Genomic DNA, 21,699 nt, shown 5'->3' with positions numbered 1-21,699 from the left:
TTTAAATGTCTTAAAATAAATCTTGAGGTGATCTTTTAGTAAAGGGTCTGAATATTTCTTCCACCTCTGATTGGAATTTCTCCAGTGTCACTGTCTTATAGAGTTACAGGCAATGTAGAGGGACAAGTGTGCACTCTAGAGGTTAGAAGGTAGAATAGCAGGAGCAGTCAAACCCTTTATAACACTACGGTATATAGTTAATGGCAACATATCCACTGGCATAGAAACACCTATGAAGACCAAGCATGCATTACTGTACCTACACCGCTGAATGTATTATAAAAACATGAAAAATAAAACAAAGTGCATGATCTTTATTTAATATATTGTGAAGTGCTGTCCAGGTGGCACAAAATGGCAGTAAAACAATGAATATATAAGGCTCCTTTTCACAAACAACAAACTGGTCTTTGTCTTGATTTTGGATACTCTGCCAACACATGAATAGGAACACCTGCAAATGATAAACAATGGCGTTTATAAATAGATTAACCAGTCCATTCAATCTCCTTTTTTTTTTTTTTTTTCTTTTCCATTCACCCCGAATCCCCTGTGTTCATATAATACACCACCACTCGGAAGAGCAGCTGACTGTTGAAGGCCATCGGTGAAAACTCTGATCCAAGAGGACTGAACAGTCAACCCCTGAGATTAACTATCCAACATGCTATCAGGAAACGACATGGTGAACAGCAGGAAGTGCTACGAAATTTATAACATTCATAAATGATAATTAAAATAAATCATAATCATGATCCAACTGAATTGAATAATTCTAATATTTTAACTACCTATTAGTTTTTTTTTTACCTCCACCATCATATTTCTAGATTTTATTCTTTATACAAATAATATTCTGATATCTGTATTATATCTTTGTGTACAGTAGCACTTCATGATGACACGAGTAAAATCAACATGAACATCAAGCTATTTTCAAAAACGTGTTATCAACCTAGATCTACCTCTAAGGCTTCAAAGCCCAACTACTGCAGGTTGTTTCTCATCACTGTAATTTTATGCTGCTTCGTCTTGGCTTTGCACTCGAGTCACATGTTTATGACACCAAACCGGGTCAGGTCCCACGCTGTGTAACGATTATCTGCTGTAAAGTGGTAATTCAATAGTGCAGCAGACGCTAGGGGGTCCTTTTTCATATGTGGTGGTGTTGTTGTTGTGACCCCTACCATCACGGCAGGCAGGGTTTAGCCGGACTCATCAACTCAAAGCCTCAGATCTCCAGGCTTATGTCTCCCTCTAGGGGGAGGATTGCAACGGATTTCCATTCAGCCGCTGCACCATAAGCTTGAACTATTTAACCTAATCACTGAGGGAACCCGCTTGTTGTGCGTTATCCTCCAAGACAGCGCAGTATCATCTTTGGCTTTGCAAAAGTTTCAGGTTCCAAGTTTGAAAGCAGCAAGTGTCACATACAGTAGATCTAAGGGCATCTACAGTACATACAGGTCCATGTTGAGTGTGTGTGCGCCCCAAAGCCTTACTCCCAGTGAACCTGAGCTCCTGCCTTCGAGTGCCGTTTAGCCTCCATGATGGAGAAGACTTCTTGCTCCTCGCTTATCTCCTTCAGCCTCTTCTCCTCCAGAAACGACACCAGAGAGTCCCTCATGTCCACCACCTCGATCATCTGTTGAAGGACGTGATCTTCTTCTGCTTGCTGCTCTGGTGTCTTGTCTGCCAGAAAAAAAGATGAAAAAAAAAAACACAAATACACATTTAGCACTGAAAATAAAATTACAAATACCCATTAATACAAGACATGTGTGCAGCAAACACAGAGATACATGTAGAATACTATTAGGATACATAAAGTCCCACCTCTACTGTGGGAGGGTGGTCTCACTTCAGAAATATATAAGACGACCCTGATTATAAGAAGATCTGTCTTTTGCAACACCTTATTTGGATACTTTTTGAGAACATGAAGCATTTTAAGACTTGTTGACTTGTTGGGAAAGTCTCCCAGAGACACTTGTTTTTAACTGTCAGGAATTTATTTCCTCCATGGCTGAAAAAACTGTTACAAAGCCATCGGATTTCTAAGCATTTTCAATCAATCAATCAATTTTTATTTATATAGCGCCATATCACAACAAAAGTCATCTCAAGGCACTTTTCACATAGAGCAGGTCAAGATCGTACTCTTTAATTTACAGATACCCAACAATACCCCCATGAGCAAGCACTTGGCGACAGCGGTAAGGAAAAACTCCCCTTTAACGGGTAGAAACCTCAAGCAGAACCCGGCTCTTGGTGGGTGGCCATCTGCTTTGACCGGTTGGGTTGATTTTTAGGGATGACTAACTCTAAAAGACTGTAAACAGACTTAAAGGAACTAGTGTTATACCCATACAGTTTCCATTCAAAAAGAGTATCTGATATTAGAAATGAAGAATTGATTAGTCCTCAAACAAAACACCCCCCCCCCCGACTCGACTTACAGTACCAGTCAAAAGTTTAGACACACTTTCCCATTCACTTCAATGAAAAAGTTTGCCCAAACTTTTGACTGCTGCTGTATATATTCGGGGAAATACACTGATGATACACAGGAAAACTGTCTTGCTAGCCTTGGCTAAACACAGCTGCTACTTGCTGTGTGGCTCTCTGTTAACTGCATCAAAATCAATAACCCTCTTCAAGAAACAGCAGATGTGTTTATACATGCAGAGCGAAGAACACACCATTCAGGTCCATGTATTTTCTGAGCTCCAACTCCAACATGCTCTGCTTGTCTTCGAGTTCCAGCTGTCGAGACCTGAGAGAAAAAACAAATACCAGCTGAGTCGTGTCAACATTACATCCTACCGTAACTGCAGGTCATCATAAGGTCATATGACAAATAGGGTCTGTCTGTAAAGAAGACTGGTTGCTACCATGGTGAGAACAACCAGTAACCAGTGTTTTCGAGTTTTGGACCCCGCGGCTACACTGTCACTTCTACTCTGCACAAAAGCTGTGTTGTACTCCCACTGTGACTTCACTGGCTTGGACTGTGTGTTGCTGTTTGACTTTATGAGCGAGCCAACAAACGTGCACACTTACGCCACCATAAGGTCAGACTCCTCAGAAACCAACGCGTTCTTCTCGTGGACGAGCTGGATCCACTGCTCGATCATCTCAGGAGAACCGCTGTTGCCTGGAAGTGGAAAAATACAGTGTTTGGAAATATTTATGCGCTGGTAAGTAAAAAAAAAAAAGAGGAAGAGGGGTTTGATTGGAAATGACAGATATAGTAGTGTGGAACAAGATTGACAGTGACACAACATCCATGTGATTCAGTGTGTCTAAAAAGAGATTAACTACTAAATACCAACATCTGGAGGCTGCTCTGTTCCCTTAACTTAACTACTTTTAATGCCATTTACATATATACAAGGTTTTACTATTTGTGTGGTCATAAAGCCAAGTCGTACAGTCCAGTATATCTAGTGTTCATTCATTTCAGTGTTTACTGAAAAATAGTTTTATTTGTTTATTGCCTTTGCATTGCAGCCCCTCAGAACCCACTCAGGAGTTTAGTTTTGTACTCAGCACCTTGTTTGTTTTCCCCCGAAATTTTCTCTTTTAATCAACAGACGACCTAATTTACTGTAAACTACAGTAGTCAGCATCTTCTTCCAGCAGGACACAACTTTTGGTTGCATAAGGATGTAAAATCTGTATTTAAAAGGGTACTCCATCGATCTAGCATTGTACTGCTATAACATTGTCAGACTAAAATCAATGCAGACGACGCGCACGTTCTTCAACCAATGCTGACTCAAGAGACAAATATATTTGGGCAATCTATCAGATTTCACACAGCAGCCTATGGATCCATAAAAGGCTTAGTTCAACTTTTTCCATATATGCAGTCGAACTCCTCAAGACGTGTAAACAGGCTTTGATGTGTAAGATTGAAATTCCCTTTTAAAATGTTTTGCCCCTTGGGCATTTTTTAGTATAACAGGTATAAAAACCATGGATGTGCTTACCAGCCTCCCCTCGCAGAGTTCGTTCTAGCACAACACCTTTCTCCTCCAACTCCTTGAAGGTCACCTCAATCTCCTCCAGTCTCCTCTGGATGGACTGTTGACAACAGAAACAAGAAAGAGTAAGAAAGGTACTCAAGCAAATTCTAACAAACATTTTCATGAAATCAAACCCCCCATTTTTATTGCCATGTTTTCTGTAATAGCCATTTAATGTATTTATATTCTGTGATCACGTCTCTATATAGTATGTTTCATTGTTGGTGGCAGAGTCCGCCATCGCCACACGGGAAAGACACGGTCATTCTCAGATCAGTTTTAAATACTGCAGGAACTGATGGAGCGAGACGGAGCAGCCCAGTGAGCTGTTAGATTAAGAGCTGCAGGCATAAGGCTGCAAACCTCAAACTCTTTAGCAAGATAATCGACTCTTTTTACTGTGACCACTGTGAAATCAGGTCGTGGTTGCTCACGGCATATTGGAAAAAGGCCAATTATTGGCTGACTTCTCTATTAAAACAATGCGAATTTGTTTGGCTGTAAACAGATAAACCAGTTGCTCTTCTGTTGTATTTTGAACATTTCTTCCTAACAATAGTTGCTGTAAACCTGTAGTATTAAACAGCTCTTGCTATTACCACCAGTATCAGCAAATCTGCCAGGAATTACATTTTAAGGATTATAACTTTAACATACAGAAGATATTCTGTAAACAGAAGAAACTGCAACACTTAAACTCAACGTTATCAAAGTTATTGCTCCATGGAGTGAAGTTGAAGAAGCTAATGACAAACAGAAACATGGATGATCTATGACTTTTGTAACACAGACAGACACTGACCTGAGCTTTACGCAATCGCTGTAATTCGCTCATCTTGGCTCGCCGCTCCAGTGTCCTCATCTTCATCAACTCCAACTTCTCAGCCTCAACAGGGTCTGATGGCACCGTCTGAAACTAGAGGTAACGTGTTGTTATCATGAGTGTACGCCTGGTTAAAATATAGCAGCTCTACTACTACCATGTAAAATTAAAATATCAACTCCTTACTTTCTCATCAAATAAGTCAATGTCATCTTGTACAAACATCTCATCATCGTCGTCGTCGTCGTCATCGTCTCCATCATCTTCATCGACACCCTCTTCTGAGGCGCTGTGAACATGTCTGAATGTTGTTTCTGTGGGTAAAAATGCAAGAAAAAACGATGTTGGAACAAGTGTTTCAGTAAACTTACCAAGAACTTACTTTTTTCTTACTTCACCCAAGATTGAAGAGGAGATGAATCATTAACTCACCCACTCTGCCTGGATGATTAATGAGGACACTAAGCCGGGTGTCTCTGCTGATCCTCGGGGAAGAGAGATTCCAGGGGGAAAACTTGGATCGTACTCTGGACTGCCCGCTCGGCATCTCTTTCCTCCTGAAGCAGCGTCGATTCCTCTTTTCCCGCATGTGACCAGCGGTGCTCCCGCTCCAGTAGCCCTCCTCTTCTTGACCATCTAGGCCCTCTGGTTTAGGAGGGCTTGGACCTCCCGCTGTTACCGAGGAAGAGGAGCAGGATGAGGATCCCCCGGGGGTCTCTGAGTCAGAGTCTACGCTGAGGCTCTGTAGGTTCACCAGCTGGCTTTTCTCCTCATCGGTTAGCTGAAGCTTTCGCAGAGACTGTTTAGGACGGGAGTCTGGAGCTGTCTTGGAGATCCTCTGTGTTGCTGTTGGAGATTTTTCTGGAGTCGAGGGGTTAAAAAGGTGGACTGTGCGAGGTTTTGCTATCGGAGGAGAGGACACAGGGCTCGGTGTGGTCTGCCGAGAGAGGCGTGGCTTGGGGACCGGGTAGGACACTGCAGGAGGTTGTTCCTCCGTCTCCTCTTCAGTGGGTGCTGCTACCTCAGTTATGGACTGAGAACGTGTGGAAGTTTTCGATGTCTGTTCCTCTTCGCACTCTTTCGATTCAAGTAAATGCTGGTCCTGTTCAGCAGGTTCATGTGACTCTACTTGTATAGAGGGACCACAGTCCAATGTGTGCTCATACTCCTCATCCGATGGAGATGGAGTGTAATCATCACTGGAAAGCCCGTTTGTCCCCTTGTGGTCTCCTTTGCTGTCCTAAATAGAGCAATATGGAGAAAAACTTCAGTCATTTTCAAAAGAATACTGCACAGATTTTATAACATTGTCAAAATCAATGCAGCAGAACCAGAGACACGTTCTGTTTTTATTCCACACATTACCCACGATGCAATTCAACTTGCTTCACTCAACTGTACATATTCAGGTGTGTGGGTGTGTTATGCTAATAGTAACTAATATAGCATCAAGCTACTAGACTCAAGCAGAGGTGACGAGCGGCCTACAGAGGTCTGGTAATCTCACCTCTTTTTTACTACACACTCCTAGATCTTTTTTCATTTTCATAACTTCTTCACGTCTTCAGCACCAAACAAGTGGCAACTACCGCGGCTTAAGGCTGGAAGTACCTTAAAGTGCAATGCCACCGACAGCCGCTAGATGCTGGCTCCAATTGACTCCCATTCAAAAAGTGTCAACTTCTCTCTAGCAATTCTAAGTCAATCATTTTTTCAATGAGTCATTATGGTCTAAATCACTAAATTCAGGCCCTCTAATAAGTGTGCTGGTGGTAATTTTGGAATTATTCCTCTGTTAACAAGATTTGAAGACTTATAGTAGCTTTGATGTCTGCTGTGTTTGACAGGTGGCTCGCCTGCTGCTCTCCCCAGCTCTGGCACTCACACCGAGTCAGACTATAGTTGCAATATTTCAGTAAGTTTAATGTTACTTGATTATGATACCTGCCCTGTGAGAAACATTTAGTTAAAGTAGCTAACGTTAGCCCAAGTGTGCAGCACTCATTGCTCTCATTAAGCTAGCGTTAGCTTCGGTCTGAGGTAGTGGGGGGTGTTTCCTTTCATGCCCCGCACTCCTTATTTGAAAGGTCCTGGCTGCAAACGGAAAAGATGGCACCGACTGTAAGCTGCAACTCTGGGCCTCTCTGGGCTTTAAGTACTGTGAAGTCAGCTCTCTCAGCTCTCTCTGATATATCATGCAACAGAAGACAGTGTAGCCCAAGCACTATAATCACAAGGATTCAACATGGAGTCTGAAGTCTTCAGCAGTAAACAACAGAATGCTTTACATCTGTTCTGCTCCGTGACCCACCTCATAAGAAGATGTTCCAGTCCCGTTCTCCAGCTCCAGCTCCTCAGAGTGCAGCTCACAGTAAAATCTCCCTGAGGGGACATCGCACATGAAAACAATAAAAGGAGTTGAAAAGTCAGAAACAAGTGAATGGTGACGTGCTGAAAAAGAAAAACTCTGCTGTTTTCTTAAATTATTAATCTTTCAGTCTAAATGGAAAACCTTTTTAAAAAAGGGTCTCAGTGCAAATTATTAATTACAGAAATGAATAAATAAGTGGTGCTTTACTTATTGCAGCAAGATCTTATCCTAGCTTTAAGAGAAAACATTATACAGTGGAAACCACTTAGTGATCACGCTTACATCAACTGCTTATATAGATCACAGAGGTTGGCACATAATCACTCCTATACAAATGCTGCTTAAATAATTTGCTTATATTATATATCATAACTATGGTAATTTTTTAAACTTTACTCCCATGATATACGTATGATATTTAGCGGCTGCTGCACCATTATTGCCTCGTGTTAACCCGTCTGTTTCCAGCTGGTTACCTGAGCCTGGTGCTGTGTGCACATTGAAATCATGACAGTCTCTCAATGAAAAACATAGTCTCTTTGAAGCTTATGACAAACTGCCAAAAACGAACCAACGAGATGCAGCAGCGAAACAACAAACGTTTGAAACAGCTGTTCTGTATTTCGAAACAGTCAATAAAATTCAGTAAATAGTGATGCTGTCATGTAATAAATATACAAATGTCAAAGATAAAGAAAAAGAAATTCAGTTATAATAATCATCCGCTTATAATGATCAATTTGACCCAGACAGAGGTGATCGTTATAAGCGGTTTCCACTGTACCACAGATACGAGAGCTGTTGAAACCAGAAGTACTTAATACAAGAGCCTCCATCGAGGATCGTTAGACTAGCAAACAAGATGTTGCTAAAAAATGACCAGCAAACATGGGCAATACTTGTGAAACTCAACAATTTGGGTTATATGCATAGGCTGGTCTCCACATTGTTTTCAAAGAGGGGAGACAGATGGTGCTCACCTGTGGTCTGGTCGAAGGTGTAGCCTCCCAGTCTGAGCGTGATACCGCACTCGTGGCAGGTGAAGCAGCTCCGATGGAAGAATTTGCCTTCAGCGCTGATGCGTTCCAGCACATAGACCCTCTGACCACAGAAGTAACACTCCTCGCTGTTCGTCATCGACGTCGACACGGTCTCAGACTCGGGATCGGGTTCGGGCTCGGGCTCCGGAGCAGGTGAAGGATTGAGCTCAGGCGATACGGGGGACGCCACCGTCTGAGGGAGAAGGTAAGAAGGCAGGAGTTAAGCTCAGCAGCAAAAAAGCAGCAGAATATGGTTTTTTTAAAGATTTATATTGAAGAGTCATGAGAAATTAGAGCAGAAAGTGCTTCCAAAGTTGAATTTGATTAGTTTAGCACAACTCACACTGTCCTCATCTCCCATCCTTGTCTCTTTTTCTTTTGCTTGTTTCTCAGCTGCCAGCTTTTCCTGCAGAGCAAATAATGCAAACTATTGATTATCATATGACCTGATTATGTTGAGAACATTCACAAACAGGATTAGAACATTTTTTATGACTAACTAGAAACAACTAACTTAGAAATAATGCCCAACCTTTTGCAGCTAAACAGACATGTGAGTCACAAACAGCTTAAGAACACTGATTGAAAGGCCCAGATGTGAACTCCGGCCAACGGGCCAGCGTGTTTGAAAATATCTTTATCAAACATTTCTCTGTGCTGTGTAAACAGTGAACTCTTGTCACAGTGGGCGTACCTTGCGTCTTTGCAGGGAGTTGTGTTTCAGCTTGTTTAGGAAAAAGACAGCCGACTGTGTCTGGGAGAGAGTCAGAGGCTTGGACGATGGCAGGAAGCCCGTAGGTTCTGTAGCCAACAGGAAAATAAAGGAAAACATCACATTCAGTTTGTCTTAACATTACACTTAAGGGCATACCTGGAAAACACCTGGATGTTGGCCTACTTACATACAGCTGCTTAAATGTTAAATATTCTCACTGTACCACTTCATGGTGTATCCTTCTATGTTGTATACTCTGTCAGAAATGTAAATACTCCTTCTTACTTGTATTTTCTGTAGCGTCACAGTGGCAGCAGCTGAATTTAACTTGTCAATCCATATAAAAACTCTTCAGCTCCAGCTCTGACTCTACCACTCCCACTCTTTCATCATTCAGATAAGGTTACCGGAGAATGACAGCTCCCTGCTGCCTTCACATCAGTCAGCGGATCCCGAGCAGAGCAGCAGAGCAGCACAGCATCACAGACACGGACACAGCGTATATCACACCCACTTCAGCTCATTCAGTGCCTCCAAATGCCGGGGCTCACATTTATGCTGCACAAAACTCCTAATGTTACCAAGACAGTAAAAAATACCTCTGCTACAAAACGGCCCTGGAGAAAATCCTCCTTCAGTGCAGGAACAGCAGATCTCCTTCAAGAGACGCTAGTCCCATCAGACCCTGATAAGCCAGCTCTACACCGTGACTGTTTGCTCTGTCTGTCTGCTTGCTGGGCTGGTTTAGTGCAGGAGAGCAGCATCGCCAGTAGAGGCTGGCTCTGAGCGCAGCACTAGACACTTAAGCCAAATGAATTCTGGGTAGCAGGCTCTTAAAGAGACAGCATCGATTTGATCGCTTATCAACACTAAACACATTTCAGTGGGAGGACAAAAGCACCTGACCCTTTTAAGATGATGCTAATGCTTTGCAGTGTCTAAGCAACAGTTATGCAAGAATTATGTTTCTGTAGCTAACAGACATCGTCAGAAATATATTAGAACATTAAAATGACATAATTAATAGAAACCTTCTCTGTGTCCTAATTCAACTCTACAGTATATATTAATTGTATACAGTTCATGCTAATCTTCATAATATACTGTTTTTTTTGCAGTTAGTTTACAGGAACTTAACATACTACTAAGGCTGCAACCAATATTTCATTATAAATTAATCTGCAGCTTAATCAATTAATCATTTTGTCCATAAAATTAAGAAAATAGCGAAAAATGCCTGTTATAGTTTCCTAACAAATTATTATTATTTTGTCCAAACAGTCAAAAACCAAACGATATTCACATTATTCAGCATTAAATCATCACATTTAAGGAGCTGAAACCAGCAAATATTTGGCATTTTTGCCTAAAAAATTACTGAAACAATGATTAGATTATCAAACAGTTGCAGATTAATTTTCTGTCAATCATTGCAGCTTTACATACCACATTGTTTTATACGTGAAGGGAAAAATGAAGGTTTTTTTTAGTATGCATACCAGCTGCTTTGAGTATACTTAATTATACTTATTTTCAATATGTTGTATGGATTTGGGACACCGCTATAGACGGATTGCTTTTTGGCAATTCAATTTTGCTTTAGTTTACTTTTTTTTTTTGTAACCTGTGCAAATAATAAATACCAAAACTTTTACCTTTTATTGGCACGGTGAAGGCATTTTGGACCTGGGTGAGGTAGAGGACCATGGACAACTTGTCTATCTGACTACTGCTGGCCAAGTCAGTGGCAGACATGACAGGTGGGATGCCCAGCTCCCTCTCCAAGATGCTGAATGCCAGTTGGTAGTTGTGAACAGCATTGGTCTCATCCAGGGAGGTCATGTCACTGCGGAGGAAATAAAAGCAGGATCACTATACAGTCTTTTTACAGTAAAGATGATTAGTTACATTATCTGTTTGGTAAGTCATGGATTTTATTAGATAAAATATGAATACCTGATGCAAATTTCTTTAAAAAATTAGGTCAAATTAACACCATTAAACCACTACATAATTATACAGCATCCTACAGTGCCTCATTAGTTGTGTTGTCGACTGCCAGGGGATCGACTCACATGAGCTGAGGTCTGAAGTGGTGGATCAGAGCGCACAGAGCCAGCCCAGACTTCCAGGATTCGGTAAAATCTTTCACATTCACATTCTCATATCCCACAGTATGTTTCTGGCACCATTTCAACAACTCTTCAAAACCACTCACCGAATCTGAGAGGACAAACACAGAGAATTCATCAGACAACACTCGGCAGCCTTTTTGTGGTTCAAAAAAAAACAAACGTCGATCTGTGATATGTAAATATGATGTGAGTGAATTCCTTTTTTTTTAAATGATGTGTCAATCTTGGCTGCAAAAGTGCTTCCTATTTTGCTCAACACAACTAAACATAAAGCCGAAGAATAACCAGAAAAAGCGTCGTACAGACAGGCCTGACTGCCTGTGTGATGAAGAGCAGCTGACCTTGACGCATGGTAGACCATCTGTTCTTCAGTTTCTTGCTCAGTGAATTGGATTTATCAACATCGTACAGGTGCTGCACCTAAATAAAGTCATGAATGAAAGGTAGATTAGTTCATTAATACATCCAGAGAGCACAATCCCAAAGAGTTCATCAAATATTAAACACATGTTTCTTGTAAATAATATTAAAAAAAATCTGGTTTAATGCAATCAGTATATTATTTGTTATTTCCTGTAAGCCATCCATTGCATAATAATTATTATACTTTGTGTGGAAATAACTGTCTAGACCAGGAAGTGATGAAAACAGCTATGGATCAGTTTCACATGTGTTTATCTCTTTAGCATTACAACAGAAAGTCTATTTTGTTAACATTGCTTTACTATTTATGAAGCTGTGTTTAGCAGACTGTAATCTACTACTCTGAACGACCTTCATGAGGACAAACATGACTGTGATTCAAATCTCTGTTGAGTAAATAAAGGATAAAAGTTCTGACCTGGTTGGTCTGGATGGAGGAGAGGTTGACTCTCGTGTACCGTGTTTTGGGGTCAATGCTGTAAGCAGCATAGTTTTTGCTGGTATTTTCAGGTGTGGTCTGGGACAGGAGCTGGTAGATACTTTCTCTGTAATTTAAAGCCAAGCACAGCCTCAAATCAATAAACTCAGAGACACAGAGATGAGATGCACTAAAATAGAAGAATTGAAACGGATACTAATATAGAATGAGTGATTATATAACTGGGTGAGTTTAGAGATCACTCAACCATGCACGTTCTGACTTCACACTAGATGACTAATTAACTGCACAGAATAACTGCTCAAAATAATTTTGGTAACGAGTAAAAAAAAAAAGTCTGGCATTAAATTATAAATATGGAGTCTGCACTACTCTTATTTTATTTTATGTGCTAATCATGCTGGCTGCAACATAATTCACATATTTAATCAAACTCAAAGGCTTTTTTAGTAACTTTTCAGTGGAGTCTTTTATAGTACAGCTCAAAATTAGCACATTTTTATGGGTGAAGCCAGACTTTTTTTTTTTTTTTTTTTCAAGGCTCATTGTTTCATTCTTGTCACATCAAGTAATCAAGCTGAAATAATTTATAAACCTATGCAATCAAAACAATCCATCACTCTAATTAGCTCAGGATGGGAGGTGTTGCTAATGAGGACATCTACTGGCAAACTGATGAATTTTGTAACTATATTTTAATATGCTACTACTTTTAGGGCCATCCATTTATTTTCTAAACATTTAAGCTCTCACCTAGACGACTAAATATTCTAACCAAAGTTTAGTTTCAGTTTACAAAAACTGAAAGTAACAACAGGAAGCAGCTGCATCGTAAACTATAGAGTGTTTCTCATAACGTAAATATGAATTTTGGTTGTTTACACTTTATGCTGCTTGGTATTTTTAATGAAGCTGGCTTACCGCTCAGCCAGGACCTTGAGATGCGGGACCCCCATACCCCAGCTCCTCACCATCCATGCTGTGTCAAAAGCAGCAAGAAACCCACGGGCGATACCCGTACCCAGAGGCCAGAAAGGCTGCAGAGAACAGAGCAGAAGAGTTTATTCTACAAATATTTATTATACAAAATAATGTCACAATTAACAGTAAGTGGAGTAAACACATTTTATGCAGTTACTGATGATCACTATAAGAAATATTTCACTTTGCTTGAAAGTGTGTCCAAACTTTTGGCTGGTACTGTATGTAGAAAATGAATGAAGTAGGGGAAAATGTCACTTCCTACCTCCACCAGGCAGTCTCCTACAAGAGCCATCAACAACTTCTTCCCCTTCCTCTCCCTGACCAGTGAGGCGTTCTCTGCACGGTGCATGCAGGTGAAATCAAACATGGCTACGTCTGGCCGGCCGACATGGTTCTGAGCAAACTGGAGGTCAGGCAGTTTGCCACCTGTGGAGAAGTAGGCGGCATCATGGGCATAGCGGTACAAAGCCTCGTGATCCACGTTCGCAGGAGCCAGCAGATCCTCTGCATCACTGTAGTCCTGTAGAGACAGAGCGAGAGGTACTAAGTGATGAGTCATGGCACCTTTTCTGATGCGGAGTGACATGTATTATACTTAGGTTTGCTCCATTAAGGTCCAGGTTTCAGGAAAAGAGGAGATGAATGACAGTATATCTCTTCACACAGCACCTGCATGGCTTTTTTCATCCATCTGGTTTGTTTCTTTTCATTACTGGCCAGAAATACAGCTGGTGCCAATAAGAATCAGACTTTTTCTTGGAAATGGATGTGCTTGTGCTCACCTGTTTAATGACCCCCTTCTTCAGCAGGCTCTTCTTCTTGGCAGTCATGACGAAGTAGTGGGTGTCGTCTTTGTAGTAGACGATATTCTCCAAATCAATACCTGGAAGGGAAAATGGAGAGAAAGAACGATGGGCATAATTTATATATAGAGAGAGAGACAAGTGTAGGAGAGGGGGAGAATCTGGAAGGCTGACAGTAAATACATCACTTTTTTTCTTTCAGTGTGATATTTTCCTATGTCATTAGTTGTATGCTTATGCTTTTCTACTGGTTTTACTGGGAGGGAGTAGATGGGGACACAGAGAGTGAATTAAAAAGTTGTTCAAATGGGTGTGATCAGGCTTGACAAATATAATTCCTGTCAAGTTTCTTCAAAATGAGAGTGCAGTAGGTGCAAAGCAGGTCAAACAGGAAGGGTGGATTTCTTCACACTGTCACAGGAAATTAACTGAGGATTTGAAACACAAATTAACAGCTTTGCTACTCTTTTCAGACTTTACATTGAACCCGACCCGAGTGTGAACATTCATTTCATGCCCTGAGGGATAGGTTCAGTAAGGCACAGCAGAAGAACAATAAAATGAAAATAAGAGCGCTCTTATTAGAAATGTCATGGTTCCGTGACTCCATTTCGTAATACATGTTCACAGTGGTAAAAAATAGGTTAATCTGAAGCAACCGATTTCCTCTTTTCTTGGTAGTAAGCAGGAATAGAGCAGACCACTCCTTCACTTTAATTTAAGATGTCCTCTTGCATCCAGCTGAGCATGTCTTGATGTGGATTCCTACCCGTCTCAGTGAGCAGATCTTGGAAGAACTTCTGGTTGTAGATGCGGGCCACACCGCTGATCTCTGCAACCTGGGCCTCAGCGGCTGTGTTTCTGTTGATAAAGTTTGCTGTGATGCCAATAGCCAGTTTTCCTCTCAGCTCCTTGTGCTTGAATCCTGATTTGTTTGGGAAATAAGAAAAGAGGAAACTGGGCTGATGAAAGCTCACATATTATTGAATATGACTGCTGGAGGAAGTTTGTTTTGTGACTTTGTGCAACAACCAGGTCTTGCAATAGCTGTTTGTGCCCCCCTGTTGCAACAGTGGGAACAGAAGTGATGCATGCAAGAGTGCATATGTGTTTGTCTCACCATCAGGGACAAACCTGCCTCCTCCAGCAGAGATGAAAACATCAAACTGAAAGGTTGCAGCAGGATGAGACCCAGGCTTCAGCTTGGCCATCCATCCTGTCAGAAACACATCAAACTTTTATCTTCCCTGCGCCTCAGCAGATTTCATTATAACTTTACTCCTTTACATACGGCTAGCTCATAAATACTGTTGGTTCATACAAACAACAACTGATGTCCATTTGATGATGTACTGAGCAAAACAAAGATTGGTTGCTGGTTGGCAAACGCAAGTACCGTTTTCTCCTGTGGGTTCAATCAAACCCTGGTATTCCACTCCGGTGTGCACCTCCACCCCGAGGAGAAGTGACACTTTCAATAGAACCAACTGCAGCTGACGGATGCCTGCAAACACACACATGTATATTTCATTGGAAATGTGTATTCGTGAGATAACCAAGATATCTGATATGCAGTCAGTCATGCAAACAGAAAGTTAATGTAAGTGAGGACTGTAAATAATTTTCAAGTCAAGTCAAGTCAATTTGATTTAAAGCTATTTAAATCAATGCTACAAATCACTAATTTGTCTCAAGTGACTTTACAATCTGTACTATCCTTAGATCCCTCAATTTGGATTAAAAATGGAAGAAACCTCAGGAAGAGCAACTGAGGAGGGATTCCTCTGGACAGACATGCAACAGATGTTGTGTGTACAGAATACACCAAAATAGCATAATTAAAATATGGAATATCAGGAAGACAATTTTGTAGATATAGATTTTCATTAATGATTGTTGTTATTGTTTTTTCATAATCTATTAATCTATTATCTCCAAGCCCAATTTGATGTATTCACTTTTGTCCGAACAACAGCCCAAAACTCAAACGTTGTGTCCAAAATCACTCTACTTATTTCATTGTGCACTATGTTTACTGTCCACAATTTTATTTGAGTGTTTGAATTCTGAGTGTGTAAATGTAAGATCTGTCTAGTGCCCTCAAAAAATCTGCAATGTAGACAAATATAGATATGAAAATTAGAAGCTATTTTGCCTGATAATTGAATTAGAATATAAATAAATCACCAAAAAAATGTTATTAATTAATTTTGTGTTTATTGACTAATCACTCACTGATGTGATCCAGAGAACCGGTGCAGAATTTGCCGTAGAACTTCTTGGCACCGAGGCCGCGGAGGTCGGAGATGGTGTAGGGCCACAGGTGGAGGACATTGTTCCTGGAGAAAGCCTCTCTCTTCTCCAGCAGCACCACCTGAGCCCCCAGCAGGGACAGTTCGATGGCCGTTCTCAGCCCACACGGTCCGGCACCCAACACGAGACACTGAGTGGGAGAAGGAGAGAATCAGAAAAATTGCCGGCATGCATGACATTATGCAAATCAAAGAACATTGAAATTATATAAAACAATCCAAATGGAGCCATGTGATGGATACAGGTTTAAAAAGGTCTGTTTGATTCAAGTCTTGAGCCTGAAAAATTATGTATGATAGACAGGAACTGATTAACAGTCCCTTCCTAATTAACTGTTACAACTGCATGGCAATAAATTACAGTTTGATTGATTGTCTGGGCAGAACTGCAAGAGCTATTCTCACTGTTGTCAAGGACATTTTGTACAAATATTTCTTATCTAAATCTGATCATTTTCTTTCCAAATAATAAGAAAAGCCACAACATAATTTTTAGACAATGGCAATAATGGGATAAAAAGTTGACCAATGTCACCATTTGGCATTTGGTGAAATTATTTATTACACTGTCATTGTGAAGAAGTTATGAGTGAAGTTGTTTTAAAATCATGACAGGTTTTACAAACTGTTTCAGACTTTTGTTATAAATTAGGGGCAAGCAATTTGACAAATTGGGACATTTAACAGGCATGGAGGATCTAATGAAAGATGAATGTGAGTTACATAATCACGATTGTAGGAATCAACATTTTTTGATGGAACTATACATCAGGATGCCTCGGCTTCTGCTGTAAAGATGGAAATAAATGGACCTTGTGGTGAGATTGATTCTCAAATGTTTTAATGCAGCCGTGGTCTAAAAAGGAACATCCATCATTTTGGTACTAAAACGACACTGTCAACTCAACCAAAAGGCCAAATAATCTACAAAAAAAGAGACAATCACAAGTCAAAACCTTCCATATCCTTTGAAAACAGGTAGAGAATCACAGGTTGTTGGTACCTTAGTTTTGGCGCAGGCTTTTCTTTGCTGGTAATCCGGGTGCGATGCCCTTTTGTCCAACTTTGTCCACAAGGCTTTGGCCTTCCAGTAGTTCAGTCTTTCCTTCAGCTTGGTGTAGAAAGTTCTGAAATCCTTAGGATCGATATCCAGTTGCTTACAGAGCTCAGCAAAGTGGTGCTGCACATCCTTGCAGGTCTGGGCTTGGACAAAGAGGTCAAACACAGCATGTGATGGGTTGACAGCGTCCTGGCTCGCCATAGTGGAGGCTGATGAGTTGACCCGGTCTTTTGGTTACTGGGTTTGTTGGTTAACTGTGAAAGAGGAGGTTATAACATGGTTTTTAGAACTTCATGTCTGGAAATAACTGGGCTATGGGGATGGGTTTACTGTAAATGATCAAAGGGTTACAAAGTCCTTTTTGCCCATGTTGTTTGCATTTATAGGGGTGCTCAAGTCTTCTAAGTCTTCTTCCTACTGTGCAACAGGAAGTGTCCTTCTCATGTTTTCCTAATTATAGTCTTTATAGATCTTTGTCACCTGGTCAGCTGCGTCATTACCAACTTCCTCAATGTGGTTTCTGTGTTCTCTTCATATCTTTTCTTTTTACAACCGTTTCATACTGAACAGCCCGCCCATAGATGATGTGTCAGTCTCACACTGCCTCAGGACGTGTGCCAGTCATTCAGTTCAGCAAACACAGTTCAAGAGAGTATACACAGTTTCATGGAAACTTATGGCTTCAACACATAGTGAGAATAGAACTTTTTCCACGTTTGAACTGGAATAACGGTAGTGGCTGTTCTGTATAACCTCTTTAATAAATGACAAGATAATCTGTTTGCTACTTCACACTGGGTAATGCAGCTGAAATTAATATCACAGTTTTAATAAGAATAAATATAACAATATGATAAATGCATCCACAACCACGTATAGATTGTAATAGGTAGAGACCTGAACCTCTGACTGATCCATATTATTATCAGTAACTGAATAAAAACTTAATATCATGGAAGACTAAGTAAACCAGCAAATATCTGCATTCAAGAAGCAGCATTTTTGCTTAGAAAATAACAATTAATTGATTATCAAAAGGTTGCTAGGTCATTTTCTGTTAATCGATTAATTACGTCGGCTCTAGTTTCCGACTGACGCCACCAACTCGGTTTTCCCCGGCCTGAGTTTACATTACATTACATTTACGGCCTGATTCTGATGAGTGCTATGCAGCGAGGTATAAAGATTTTGAATTTGGGAAAAAATACGGCACTGGTATTGGACTGGTACTCACTAATGGCAAATAACATTAGTTTAGGTATCTGAATCAGTATTGGGGAGAAAAAGTTGGATCAGTGCATTGCCAATAATATCTAAATTAATTTTTAATGCATTGAACCACCATGCTTTTTTTCAAGATAAAACAAACACAAGTGTAAAACTATATCTGTAGCCTTTAATTACAATCAGCCAGGAGTGGAAGTTGGAACAACAGAACTTTGTAAATGATAGTGAAAGTTGATGAACAATGAATCACTTGTAGTAAAGTTGATAGTACACAATGTCTAAAAGCATCCATAGAAACAAACACAGCACTGTCCTACTCATGTAGTTACATTTTAAAATACACGTGGTATACAGTTTATGCTCACAACTCAATCCATTAGTCAACATTTACTTTAGGTGGGGTTATTTTCAAAAGCCTGTGGCATCGCAGGCAACTAATCTTTTAAGTCAGTATCATACTGAAACAATAAAATCAAGCTGTCTGAAGTACAAGACCGTACAACCACATTTTAACACTTTTCTGGCAGCATCATGAAACGCAGGAACATGTGTCAACAGTATTTGCTATAGTTGACATTTCCTGTAACTAAGGGCTATGCATCATTTCCTGACGATAACCTCACAACAGCTTCCCCCTGCTGCTAATTCTGCACCCTCTGCTCTCCACCTGAGACGCAGACTATAATTACAGTCACAGACCACTGCAAACTGTGAGTGACTTGACTGCTTTGTGTGATCGTGTGAAACATGATGGAAACCGAATGTAAGACCAACATTCTTCCCTCACATTTCTTTTTTAGTACTGATTATCTTTTGTTATTTCACTGCAGAACAACATCATGATAACACAACTTTTTTTAAACAAACATGACAAGAAGCTAAAACTCCCCCTGCTCTTCTTGTGTATTGTGTTGCTGCCTTTCAGTTTTTAGAATGTGGTTCAAATCAATCAAGCATGTTACTACCAAAAATAAATCCAAAGACAAACACTTCTGGAGATGTGTGTTTGATAAACCTCCATGGTGACCTGAACAATACAGACCTTAACACAAAGGTTTCATTGCATTTGTTGCATTGTTGAGACCTATATTTCCCACAAGCATCCAGAGGCATGTTAAGACTTGAACTCCTTGAGGTATAATATTATACTTTTAGAGCTGCAATGATTATGATAACTAATCCATTAGTCAATCTACAGAAAATTCAACTATTTTGATAATAGATTCATTGTTTAGATCATTTTTTAAACTAAATTGACAATTATTTGACGGTTTCACGTTCTCAACTTTGAGAATTTGCTGCTTTTCTTTGTTTTACGTGATGAGTAAAAAGAATATCTATGAGTTCTGGACTGTTGGACAGATAAAATAAGAAAGTTAATAACATCACCACACTGACATGTGGTTTACCTGTTCATTAACGACAGTGTGGACATTAACAGAGCAAACAAATAAGCCTCCAGAGCACTGTTACTTTCAAGATTGCATCATTGAGGGCAAAGTGTCCTAACAGGCGGCAAATGGTGCCAGTCTTCAATAAGAGGAAAAAACAACCTGGTGTACCTAGTATGAGGAGGCCTGTGAAGACAAGACAGTCTGTCAAAACTAAAAATAACTCTGAAGATCATTTTAACACTTTCATCTAATTCTCAGGAAGGTTGCTGTATTTATAATTTGTGCTATATTTTGTGTTTTAACTAGCTTCAAAGATGTAGGCTGCAGTAGAATTGAAATGAAGGCAAAAGCACAAACTAGTTTCCCATGATCAAGATTATCTTTTGGGACGTTACTAAATATAGTTTCACGCTGGTCATGCTGAATGCACAGTCAGTGTCAGTGTATCTGTGACAAGAGTACACACACACACACACATACTCATCATCATCATCTGACTGTTGTTAAGCAATTCCAAGGAGGAGACGAGTCTAAGCAGGAATGTTGTGGACGGGATGAGACAGGAGCAAGCAGGCTTTAAAGGAGAATTGACCTGATTTTCCTCTGAGCTGGTGGATTGGATTGGATTGACCCACCTTATTACATGTGTAAGCTCCGCACGGTGTGTCTGGCAACGCTGCGTGTATCAGGATGTTGGATCACACACTGATCTCCAACCTGGCAGGTTTTTTAGAAAGGGATACAGAGAAAGAGAAAAGAAAAAAAAAAACAGAGGGGAGATACAGAGAGAACGAAAGGTATAATTTCCTGACTTTATCGGGCTCCAACAGACATCCACACATTAAGACATGCCCTTCAGAGCTCACAATTATAGGAAGCTGACAAATGAACAGGAAGGTGTGATACTGAATGTGATCTGCTGTGACAAAGCAGGTTGCAGTCACAACATGTTACCAAGTGTGTACCAGCCAGATTTATAGGAACACTCATGCTGTGAGAGCTCGACACACAAAATATGGTTTACACTGAGCTATACAACAGACTAAAAATCCATTCATTCCATTCATTTCACATGAGAGGTAAACAAGATAAGAGGGAGTGACTGTCGCCAGAAAGCTGTAGCACTTCTTTATGCTACAGCTTTATGGCTTTCTTTATGCTTTAAAACTTACTCACAAAATAATAAAATAGTCTCCCCGCACAGTGAAAACAAAGGAGCCACACACAAACATCATCTTACAAGTCGAATATGAACAGTGTGGAGCCCTGAAACGCGTCCTGAAGTTATATTACCTGCGGTGAAGTTCAGCTGTAAGCGAGAATCCGTCAAACTGTACGCCGACTGTTGTATCCATGTTTGTTCTATTTCTCTTTGTTTACAGGTGAAGAGCGCGCGCCGGCTCACCTGCGCCTCACGCTCGTACTGCACTAGTGGAGCCTCTTCCGGGACTTTCTGGTAGAGCAGACACAGCGCGAGCAGCAGCGCACGTGACAAGCGGGTAGGTGTTTAGTGATGAGCCCTGAGGGCTTTATTAGTGATGGTAGGCGGCACAATTACTGGCAGAGGTGAGTGAGCACATCCCTTCTCCAAATATAATAAGAACAGTAATAATAATAATAATTTACATATTTTATGTCTGGTTTGCTTTGCTTGCAACGTAACTAACTTAAGAAGGTTATTGTACGCTACTCGAGTACAATTTTGACGTACTTGTAAATGAGTATTTTCATTTTATGCTACTTTATATCGTACTTCAGCTATAGTTACTTGTATAGTTACATTAAATAATAATATAATAGTAACCTTTGACCTTTATTACAGTGGTTCTCAAAGTGGGGTCCAGGACCCCCAGGGGTCCTTAAGGAGGTTCAAGGGTGTCCCCAGCAAAAAGGGGAATAAATTATTTTCACTATAATTCCATCCATAAGTAACACAATGACA

General features: G+C 40.4%; 1 protein-coding gene across 1 annotated transcript; it reads right to left on the bottom strand.

Moving 5' to 3' along the window:
- Window positions 1–299: 299 nt before the first annotated feature.
- On the bottom strand, window positions 300–21,217 carry mical1 (microtubule associated monooxygenase, calponin and LIM domain containing 1). The gene is made up of 25 exons (XM_044352020.1): window positions 21,051–21,217; window positions 20,393–20,474; window positions 17,080–17,390; window positions 16,000–16,207; window positions 15,161–15,268; window positions 14,885–14,980; window positions 14,534–14,689; window positions 13,744–13,844; window positions 13,224–13,481; window positions 12,899–13,014; window positions 11,957–12,083; window positions 11,457–11,535; window positions 11,056–11,203; window positions 10,636–10,826; window positions 8,960–9,066; window positions 8,609–8,671; window positions 8,206–8,458; window positions 7,166–7,236; window positions 5,287–6,094; window positions 5,041–5,168; window positions 4,834–4,947; window positions 3,996–4,089; window positions 3,064–3,157; window positions 2,703–2,776; window positions 300–1,692 (listed from the first exon to the last, which is right to left on the bottom strand). Exons 3-25 carry the CDS (start codon window positions 17,335–17,337, stop codon window positions 1,499–1,501), a joined length of 3,846 nt encoding a protein of 1,281 aa, XP_044207955.1. The 5' UTR covers window positions 17,338–17,390; window positions 20,393–20,474; window positions 21,051–21,217; the 3' UTR covers window positions 300–1,498.
- Between the last annotated feature and the right edge of the window lie 482 nt (window positions 21,218–21,699).

This window comes from Thunnus albacares, chromosome 5, assembly GCF_914725855.1.
Source record: "Thunnus albacares chromosome 5, fThuAlb1.1, whole genome shotgun sequence".
Classification (NCBI taxonomy): domain Eukaryota; kingdom Metazoa; phylum Chordata; class Actinopteri; order Scombriformes; family Scombridae; genus Thunnus; species Thunnus albacares.
Note: the sequence above shows the minus strand (reverse complement) of the source record. Positions and strands in the feature narration are given on the sequence as shown.

What these genes read in the sequence shown, in the direction of transcription:
- mical1 (XM_044352020.1), bottom strand. Translation starts at nt 17,337, where the DNA reads ATGGCGAGCCAGGACGCTGTCAACCCATCACATGCTGTGTTTGACCTC. An exon ending in TGAACCCACAGGAGAAAACG is followed by an intron (nt 14,981 to 15,160) that starts GTACTTGCGTTT and finishes TGTTTCTGACAG; the next exon opens with GATGGATGGCCAAGCTGAAG. An exon ending in AAAATACATGGACCTGAATG is followed by an intron (nt 1,693 to 2,702) that starts GTGTGTTCTTCG and finishes TTTTTCTGGCAG; the next exon opens with ACAAGACACCAGAGCAGCAA.